The sequence below is a fragment of the Colias croceus genome, chromosome 16 (assembly GCF_905220415.1).
Source record: "Colias croceus chromosome 16, ilColCroc2.1".
In the NCBI taxonomy this organism is placed as follows: Eukaryota; Metazoa; Arthropoda; class Insecta; order Lepidoptera; family Pieridae; genus Colias; species Colias croceus.
In genome coordinates, this window is record NC_059552.1 from 10122348 (window position 1) to 10132531 (window position 10184).

At 33.0% G+C, this 10184-nt stretch overlaps 2 protein-coding genes and 1 non-coding gene across 3 annotated transcripts; 2 read left to right on the forward strand and 1 right to left on the reverse strand.

Annotated features, from left to right (window-relative positions):
• The first annotated feature begins 1367 nt into the window (after nt 1-1367).
• LOC123698747 (probable mitochondrial-processing peptidase subunit alpha-2, chloroplastic/mitochondrial) lies at nt 1368-4590 on the forward strand. Its single transcript, XM_045645495.1, has 8 exons — nt 1368-1550; nt 1928-2157; nt 2276-2564; nt 2805-2932; nt 3322-3494; nt 3796-3915; nt 4174-4341; nt 4511-4590. The coding sequence occupies exons 1-8, from the start codon at nt 1368-1370 to the stop codon at nt 4588-4590; spliced, it is 1371 nt and encodes a 456-aa protein (XP_045501451.1).
• A 366-nt stretch (nt 4591-4956) lies between these two features.
• On the forward strand, nt 4957-6638 carry LOC123698603. The gene is made up of 3 exons (XM_045645317.1): nt 4957-5126; nt 5206-5591; nt 6140-6638. The coding sequence occupies exons 1-3, from the start codon at nt 5096-5098 to the stop codon at nt 6377-6379; spliced, it is 657 nt and encodes a 218-aa protein (XP_045501273.1). The 5' UTR covers nt 4957-5095; the 3' UTR covers nt 6380-6638.
• A 1093-nt stretch (nt 6639-7731) lies between these two features.
• Nucleotides 7732-7850, reverse strand: LOC123698793. The gene has a single exon (XR_006752459.1). It is a non-coding gene; the product is annotated as a 5S ribosomal RNA (ribosomal RNA).
• Nucleotides 7851-10184: the final 2334 nt, after the last annotated feature.

Here is a 10184-nt window from a genome sequence, read left to right on the forward strand (position 1 = left end):
GCTTTATAATATTAGTATAGATAAGTCGGGTGCAATTATATACAGAAATATATTTATGTACTCATGCTTGAATAAAATAAGAAATTTATTAGATAGAAATTACGACTTTCTTGCACTGCTTTATTTCTAATAATACCGAAGCTTTTTTAATTTGATATTGAAATAATTGAACACCCTGTAACTTAATTAAATAATTAACATTGTAGTTCATCTTTATCCGTTGCAATGCAAGATTTACTCATGATAAGAATGGTTTTCCTGATTGTAGCAATCCCTATTAATATAATACTATAAATAAAATAGTGTGTTTATATGTTTGTATATCGCTTTCACTCCAAAGGGATGTTGATGAATTTTATCAATGTAAGAGATAAATAAATAAATAATAAATAAATAAATATTATAGGACATTATTACACAAATCGACCTAGTCCCACAGTAAGCTCAATTAAGGCTTGTGTTGTGGGTACTAGGCGACGATAAATATAATATTTAATAAATACGTATATAGATAATAACACCCAGACCCAAGAACAAATAATTGAGTTCATCACACAAATATTTGCCCTGACCGGGGATCGAACCCGGGACCGTCGGCTCAGTAGGCAGTTACTTTACCACTGCGCCAACCGCGTCGTCGAAATAAGGGAAAAACATGTTGTTTTAAAAACAGTGTTGGCGATGGAAATGTGCTTTATGTATTGTGTCAAACGGTTACCTGAATTAAATTCACGCGAACCAAGCCGCGATCGAAAAGAAGTCTTAAATATAAATGCTTTTTTATGCTAGCATTTTCTTAAACAATTTCGGTGTTATTAATTTTAAAGACAATGCAGAAAGAATAGAATAAATGCGATGGCTCTGGTAGGGTCTCGGATAGCCGAGTGGTCGGGTGTAGCCCCGGCAAGGCAGAAGCTGAGTATATAATATTTTCTGTGGGCAGAAGACACGGGTTCGAATCGAGCTTCGCTATCTGTTTTTTCCATTATTTAAAGATGTAAACCTATTTATAAAAACAGTTGAATGCTATAAAGTATAAATATAAAACATATCGATTTCAATTTCGGTGTTTACTTCGTTTATACGTGGTTTATACAAACATCTAAGAGAAAAAGTAAGTCATTAGTTACCTAGGCCTAGTGACTAGTCGTTATTATTTTCATCAATTCCTAAGTTAAAGCGTGTTCCAACAAACAAACAAACTCCAGCTTTATATTATACATATTTTGTAATTTGTATAGATATCTTTATATTAGCTCTGAGTGTCTGAATCGAATTTAATTACAGTACGAACTTTTTAAGCACCTATCGCTGTCAAACTAAAATTTGGTATCTTCATTGTCATTCCACAACAAAATAATATAATAATGTCGTTTCTCTACCGGAGTGTTAGAAGGTTTTCCCAAAGCAACTCAGTGTGGACACTGTGCTGGCCGAGCTCCCAGTATGGCCCGCTGCGGGTCCAGAGGTCAGAAATGATGAACGGCATCAAGATTGCCGCTGCGAAGGCCATGGGGAATCAGATGGCGGCTTGCACTATTATGTTTCAGGTCTTAGATTGGAGAAATTATAGTTTATAAGTCGAAAATTGGTATAAGGCTGGTAGGTATATTGATTGAAAATGAGTCGTAATTGAATAATTCAATATCTACATAAACTGTATGTCTACTCTATATTAGTAATTAGAAATAATGAATGACTATGTACAGTGTTATCAGATTTTACTTACAAAAATACAAATGTAATGCCGAATCTGTAGTAAAACGAAGAGTAAAAACTTGTTCCTTTGACATAAAGAAGACGCATGATAATTAAGTACGTTTTATACACGGAAACAAACAAAAAAAAAAACTCAAATTTTTCATTCACAAAATTTATTAACTAAAATCCACACAATTAAAAGATCACAATAGACATCTGTTTATAGGCGGGATCCCGCTTCGAGACGAAAGACGACTTTGGCGTAACCCATTTCCTAAGAGCGACGTCACCAGCTTCCGGGTGTGGGTATACCGCTTTCTCGAAGATGAGAGTGTTACAGCAATCTGGAGCACATCTTACAGTTACCTCTAATAGGCAATACGTTGCCTACACGTTGGCCTGTCCCCTCCCTGTGTTTACTGATGTTAAATACTATTTACTGGACACGGCTGCCAGGTAAATCTATCATAGTCTGGCTATCGCATATTGGAATAGGTTGAATTTTTCGAAGTTTGGCATCATTTCATTTTCATATATGCATAGCTAGCTAGTTTAAAGAAATATTCTCCTATAGGATGAGTTACAACCATTGGGAAATCGATGACTGCATGCCGCAAGTCAGGGATGACTTATTTAGATTAACACCAGAACAACTCTGTATTGACCTCGTTCAGAAAGCCTGCTGGGCGGGACCCTTAGCCAATTCTATTTATTGTGAGGAGAGCAGGGTCGCAAGCATGTCACACGAGAGAATGTGTGCGTTTGTTTATGAAAACTTCAAGTCTTCTCAATGTACAGTGGCGAGTGTCGGAGTGCCTTTTGAAGAGACTTTGGAAATAGCTGATAATATTGAAACTTCAAGGGTTAGTTTTCTGATGTAAGATCATAGCAAATAGTTACTTTATAAGTTAGTTCCCGACATTCTAAAAAAATTAACAAGTTTATATCGGAAAAGATCCATCATCTTGACAATAATGAAAAAGGTAGTTAACTAAGCATAAGTAACTATATTGAAAAAAAAAATCACATTAAAACTTATATACTTAGTTAGTTCGATTTTTTTATATCATTTTCTCTTTCATCTTTAAACCCTTGATTTATAGATTAGGCCACCAGAACGCCCACAGATGACTTCGAGGCCGAAAGCTGGGTTTGAGTACTGTGACCTAGGTGCTGGTAAAGATACTTGTATCGCAGCAGTCGTGCCTGGCTGTGGAACTTATGATGTGACGTAGGTGTTATTTTGTATTAACGTCTTATATTGTTGATATTAAATCAATTGTTATTGTTATTATAATATACGGTAGCTAAATCAAAATCAAATATTATGGGGTTTGCAGAAACAAAATGTTGACTTTGCCTGTTGGTTTTCTATGTACCCATTAAAATAAATAAAGGAACATACGCACAGCATTTGTCACATTTTCTCATGTTGTTGCTCCACAAATCGCCCATACATCACGAATAATATTATGTTATCTACTAGTATTTCAAATATGTATTTGTTTTAGTGTGGGCAGCACAAGCACAACCCACCCAATATAAATTTAATTGAACAAAATACTGTAAGCATAAACTTTTGATATTGTCATACTATCTACCACTTCCAAATCCCAACAGGGACCTTTTCAAGCATGCAATAATAGCAGCCGCGTGTGGTACCGGTAACATGAGTTCTGGCCAGCACGACCTGGACCGCACCCCACAGGGCCCGCTTGGTCTCATGGCAGGGGACGACATCTATACCAACTACAGAGCGTTTAATATATCGTATATGGAGACGGGGGTTTTTGGTTAGTTAATTGTTTGTTCAAATTGCGGGATAGGTACATTTGTTAATAATTTTGAATGTGAAATTTACGATCGTTTTCCTTTTGACTTGTATACGAAATTTGTTCAGTAGGTATAAATTATTTTTTGTCTCGTATGCTCACCATATATATTTTTTAATTTCTTTATTAAACAATGTTGCTAAACTTATTAATGGCGCCCAAAGCTGATTGAATTTTTAGATAAATCTTTTGCTTACACTAATTATATGTAGGTACCTAGTTATTAATTATTTACGTTAAATTAAGACTAACTTATCAATAGGTATATTATGCAACACTCGTGCACAGTCAGCCTGCCAGAGCGCTAGCGCACTCGTCGAGTTTCTCACAAACGTCGGTGCTTTGGACTTTAAACAAATTCAAATAGGGAAGAAGAGACTAAGTAAGTTCAATAGTCTTCTGTATGTCAAAAAGTAAAGGTAGTTATTATACAATTAAGTATTTATTATTATATGATACTTATGCTTTACTTTTTCTACTTATATGCAAAAATGTATAATAAACAGGTAGGTTTTACTTAAATTTTTTCGTAGGTAGGTACTCTTTTTAAGCAAGTAAGTAGGTATGTACTATATTGGTGCATACGGTTATGCCATTAAAATAGAATATCCAATGAAAATAAACTTTATATTCATTTTAGAAGTAAATCTAGCTCTCCACGAAGAAGACGCAGCAACATCGTCTGAAGGCCTGGCGCTGCAGCTCGCCAGTAACATTCAGCTGGACAGCGTGGTCGACTGCTTCGCTATGATAGACGCGATCACTGTGGATGAGATAGCGTGCACTGCTAAATGTTTGTCGACTAAAAGTAAGGAAATTGAAATTATAGCCAATTGTATTATTTTAAGATTCTGTTAAGTAATTTAAATAAAAATACTTTACTACCTATTTATGTTACAATTGTTGTCTATGAACTCATTCCAGTTTATTACAATGCCTTATTTTATATCAATTTTATATTAATCATTTGTTTTCAGTTAATCAGATGGCAATGGCTGTAGTAGGTGATGTTGGTGCTGTTCCTCATGATAGAGAGTTGTTAAAAATTAATAATTAAATTATTATTTAACTACTGATGTGTATTAATTGATATTTATAAGGAGCCCATTAAATTTATATAAATAATTTTGAATCTCAAGGAAGATATTTTCCTCTATCGGTGGAATCCGTATGAAGCAAAATATCTAGGCAAATAAATAAACTAAATAACATGTGATTAGCAAAAGTGTTTGGACCACAGACGTTACCTTGGAACATAAAAGCACGTTAAATTAAACTTTGAAAATATGTGAATTCCGATGATTGTCTAGTTTCAATATTTATTTTGTTTTTTAGATCGACTTGCGAGTTTTTTGGCGAACTGGCATTTGAATTTTGCATTTTTTGTCTGTAACTGTCAATTCTCTATCAGTTGTCATTTGTCACAGTGACATTAAAAAGTAGGACGTTTGGTTTGGGATTATGGATATTTAGGAATTACCTAAATCAAAATAGAACATTATTCGTTAAGCTATAATGCTTTAAATTTTAAATAGGAGAAGACAATTTTGCTAGTTGTAAAAATGTTGAGCTCCTTTCAAAACACCGTAAAATGTGAGTAACAAATGTTTTGTTTTAAATTTTAGGTTATGTTACATTCGCTATAATAATATTATTCCTTACATAATTTCAGATTTACGGTTGGTGAATATAAAAACGGCATTAAACACGCTAAAAGAGTGCAAGCCGATCAACAATCCATGCATAGAGAAACCAAAATACGATTTGGTGTCAAAAGCCAAGACGGTTTACTTCAGTCCTCGTAGTATTAACTATGAGATCCAAGAAAAGCCTTCTGAAAGAAAAATAAAGAGAGATCCATTATCTTATACGCCGATAGTTAATCCTAGATCAATTTTACCACTAATTGATTCAAATTGGAAGAAAGATGAAATTGGTTTACCAGCGCTTGAGCAGGAGGAGAAGCAGGCGATTCGTTTGATCGTTATTAGGAGGAAGAAAATGAAGAAACATCAGAGAAGGAAGCTGTGGAAGAGAATGAGGCATCGTTGGGCAAGAGTCAGTATTTATATCCTTTCAACTTACAGTAAATTGTGAATGTTTGCATAGTAAGATATTAATGTTTGTCAGTCAATGATTGTACTAATTTTGATGATGTGTGTTACACTGATAGCTGAATCCCTACTAATATTATACATGAAAAAGTGCATTTGTTTGTTTCTGGAGATTGTGAGGAGGCAAGGGAGTGATATAGGCTGCTTATGTCAGTGGTGAAATATCTAATTCTCAGGTATATCCTGTGACAATGCAAGGGCAAAGCTATCTTCATTTTGTCATAACCAATTTATAGATCTAGGCATAAGTGTAGCGGTAGAAATTATATTTTTTCTATTTCATTCCTTGGAAACATTGTTAATCTAATAATTAAGATGCTTCATGGTTTGAACTCAAACTCCAATATTTATTTATGCACCTAGGACCTACTATTATTACTAATCAAATTACTACATTGTATGAAACAAAATACCATATCAGCATAATAACATTTTACTACACTTTGTTACATATTTCCAACTTACCTAATAATCAACTATTAAAACTTTCAGGTAAAGAAAAACCGCCGCATCAAAAAAGAAAAGATCTTCCAAAACGAACTGGCCATGATGGTGAAGCAAGCTCACGAATTCTCCGCTGAGCAGTATGTAGCCAGCAAGATCGAAAAAGCGAACCACACACCATTACCCACTCGCTGGAAACACAAGAGGTTACCGCAGTTTATCATTCGACAGCTTCTGGGCATAGACAAGAAGATTAACTATAAACACACAGATGTTTATAAAGCATAGATTATAGAGTTAAGAAAAATGTCAGTTTGAATTATTATTTGATAATGCATTTTTGTGTAAGGTTACAAAAATTGTTCTTTAGCTGAACTTGTAAAATTTATCGGAAATCTGTCATTGGTTGTTAGACTCTGATAAAATGTCTCTGTTTAATTTGTTTATGCAATTAGTGGCAAAGTGTATTTCATTGGTCAGATAACATCAGTTTGGCAAAGCAATGTTTGTATTAGAATAGTTTGCGAAATAAATGTCTACATAAAAACTTGCGTTTTATTTAATAAAATTTGGATAGTGTGAAAAAACTTGTATAAATATTTTTGATACGATTATATGACAATATTACGATAAAATTACGAATGTTACTATTAATGTTACCGTGTCCTGAATTAAAAAACTATCTTTTTCTTGTTTCCCTGCAACATGTAAGAGTATTATTGTACAATGTACATATTTTTAATTTTTATTATCTTGCAAAATATTTTCAACATACAGTCTTGTTAGCTTTGTGTTATGTAGTTTATGTCATATTATTGCAAAAAATAATTTCAAAAAGCCATCATCACGCGGTGTTCCCAGGCGGATTTATATGTTCTGTGGTCTATATTTATATGTTCTGTGGTCGCCACGCCAGAAATAGGTTTTACGTGCGCCTATATAATATTGGCTTAACATATTTTATTTATTTGTAATAATAAATAATAGGTACTTACAAAGTTGGAGCGCATTAATTATAAAATCCCTATTCTGTACATCTTGCTGTACATTCAATTTAGTATGAAGTACCTACTATGAACGTAAGTTTATGTCGGAAATAATATTAAGCTTGTTTTACATAAAATGATAAACTACCTAAATATAGTTAAGTAGATAATATCAAAAACGAATTTTTTTCGCATTCATCACAGCCGGGATACAATGCAAATTAAAATAACATCAGGTAAAGTTGGGTAGCAAGTGTTCGCGGTGTTTTTAAATTTTTGAAATAAAAATCAAAAACACTTATTTACTAAATAAAAAAAAAAAGGATTGCATTTAATCGAATTATATTTTGTACCTTAGGTACCTACCTACTTCCTTATCACTAAAGGTTTTTTTTTTCTGGTAGGGTAGGAACTAGGTAGTATCTAGTTGTCAACATTAATGTTTTACGAAAAAAACAAAAATCCAAAAACAATTCCTAATCAATATTATGTAAGTTGATGTAAGTATTAGTTGATCATTTGACCATATTTGTTGAAAAGTTGAAAGAAATTTCATTGCGTATGCGGTATGATTACAGACTAGAAATAATATAGTACCTACTATGTGGTGTTAACTATAATGATAAAAATTTATTACAATAATTTTCATCAAAAAGCCAACATCACGCGGTGTTCCCAGGCGGTCACCCATCCAAGTACTGACCGCGCCCGACGTTGCTTAACTTCGGTGATCGGACGAGAACCGGTGAATTCAACGTGGTATGGACGTTGGCGATGAGGACTTTGAAATTATTAAATTAGATAATATTTATTCTTGATAATATCACAAGTGAAGCAGAAAAATATTTACTGCTTTTTGATCAACTGGTGTACACTTATTTAACTTTTTGAATATTATATTAAAAAAAAAAACATCTACCTAAGTATAAGTTTGTTTTTTAAATATCTTCCTATTCCTAAAATTTCTGTTTTTTTTGGTCTCAACAACATTGTTTGTAAATACTTTGTACACAATTAGGTATTAGTTTTAAATACTTTTTTAAGGTGGAAAAAAAAGGTGAAAAGGTAAGGTTTCTTTTTTAAGGTGTGAAATCTATGCTAATATTATAAAGCTGAAGAGTTCGTTTGTTTGAACGCGCTAATCTCGGGGACTACTGGTCCGATTTGAAAAATTATTTCGGTGTTAGATAGCCCATTTATCGAGGAAGGTTATAGGCTATATATATCATCACGCTACGGCCAACAGGAGTGGAGCCACGGAGGTGAAACCGCGCGGAGCAGCTAGTTATTTATAAAATAAAACAAATAAGTACTTATCTCTACTCTATCATATTTTTTCAAGCAGTAGACCGGATTGAAAATATTTTTTGCTACAGTTAAATCCGAAGATTCAATTAACTGAAACATATTTAAATACTTTCATTTAACTCCAACACTCAGACCACTGCCAAAACGATATTTCGGCCGTCGTGCTCTCGATGTTAAATTTTTTGCTTTATGATAAACTTCTTAACTACGAATTCGACGGCCTGTTGACACAGATTAATGTTTTCAATTTTGGTTTTACTATCCAGTGACGTCGCTAGTGGTTGATAGTAGGGAAAATTAATTGGGTAGAAGCTCTATGAACTAATAAATATAAATGTTTGAGTTAATAAGAAAATGCTGGCTAAGCAAACTACACTACACATGTTTTATTTATTAAGTACTAGTAATTACACAATTTTTATTGTTTACAAATAGACTTACTCCAATTTGTTACATCTATTTCCTTTATCAACAATTCAATAGATTTCTATACCTCAAAACTATGTAGCACATGTACAGCTATGTGCTACGTGAGCGCTACGAGAGCTCTACGGTGTTTCTACGAATCTTGCTATGCTACGATTACGTAATCCCGGAGGTTGCGGGATCCGGATCGGAATGGAGATGTATTCCCGTGGAATATTGAAACCTTTTAGCTGAGCTTAGAATCTGTAGAGCTTGTAAAGTTCCTTGTTATGTGGAATATTAACAAGTTACTATTATTATAAAGGTGAATTATGTGATAGTTTTTATGTTTGTTTGTATTGGATAAATAAAAATATTATAGCCCAAAAATGTTCTTATTATTTTGCTAGTAGAAATAACTTTGCGAGACAGTAGTAAAAAAGAGGTGATGTTTTTGGAGTTTCACTACACACAAAAACCTAAACAAAATTTCTATTAGAATAAAATTAGTATCTTTCTGTAGCACATTTAACGATATCTATAGTATTATTTTTCAACGAATACAGATTATTTATTGCCCAAACAAAAACAATTCACGACGAAAGCATAAATTAAAAAAAAATTCATACATTTTGAATTACGCTCGGAATTACAAAAGTTCTGGAATTCCCGAATGTTTACCGCATCCACCGCTAGATGGCGCTGTAACCAAATTTGTACTTCGTGTTGAGATTTGCCAGGTCAAATATTTTATCCCTTCTAGTTGTATCAATGTATTGGAATCTTAATGTTGTTGTTACTGTATTAAACTTTAAAACTTTAGAAGTTCTTGAATTACACAATCAAATAGATGGTTAAGATTTAAGTTTACAATATAATAACGTTACATTGCGATATTTATTGGAAGGAGCTTGAGGACATTATTGTTACTTTTTCACTGACTTAACTAATAGGTCATAAAATTATGATTCCGATATGTCGGTATGTACACGAACTTTCACATATACATAGAAAATACGCACATCAGTTTACGTTAACACGTGTAAAAATAAAAAAATACTTACCAAAAATTGAAAAAAAAAAAACACATTTAATCGATGATTCATTTCTCTGATTGAAAATTAATCACATCGTAACTAAATAAAACTCACTTCACAATCGAAAGGTTTTTATTTACAAAGTGTAAATGTTCTAGAAAGCTCGAATTGATTATGTGACGGCTTATCGGGGCTTAAATTTTACGCCGCTCTCGTAAAATTGGGGACTTTGTAAAAATACGATGTAAAAATAAACGTATTAGCAAATTAATTCCGTTAATCCGTTACAAATTTTGGGAAAAGCCGCGCACATAAACAACGGAACAATGTGTTTATGGCGAATGTATATTTTATGAG

What these genes read in the sequence shown, in the direction of transcription:
- LOC123698747 (XM_045645495.1), top strand. Translation starts at nt 1,368, where the DNA reads ATGTCGTTTCTCTACCGGAGTGTTAGAAGGTTTTCCCAAAGCAACTCA. An exon ending in TTACTGGACACGGCTGCCAG is followed by an intron (nt 2,158 to 2,275) that starts GTAAATCTATCA and finishes ATTCTCCTATAG; the next exon opens with GATGAGTTACAACCATTGGG. An exon ending in TGTGGAACTTATGATGTGAC is followed by an intron (nt 2,933 to 3,321) that starts GTAGGTGTTATT and finishes AAATCCCAACAG; the next exon opens with GGACCTTTTCAAGCATGCAA.
- LOC123698603 (XM_045645317.1), top strand. Translation starts at nt 5,096, where the DNA reads ATGTTGAGCTCCTTTCAAAACACCGTAAAAT. An exon ending in CTTTCAAAACACCGTAAAAT is followed by an intron (nt 5,127 to 5,205) that starts GTGAGTAACAAA and finishes ACATAATTTCAG; the next exon opens with ATTTACGGTTGGTGAATATA. An exon ending in TGAGGCATCGTTGGGCAAGA is followed by an intron (nt 5,592 to 6,139) that starts GTCAGTATTTAT and finishes TAAAACTTTCAG; the next exon opens with GTAAAGAAAAACCGCCGCAT.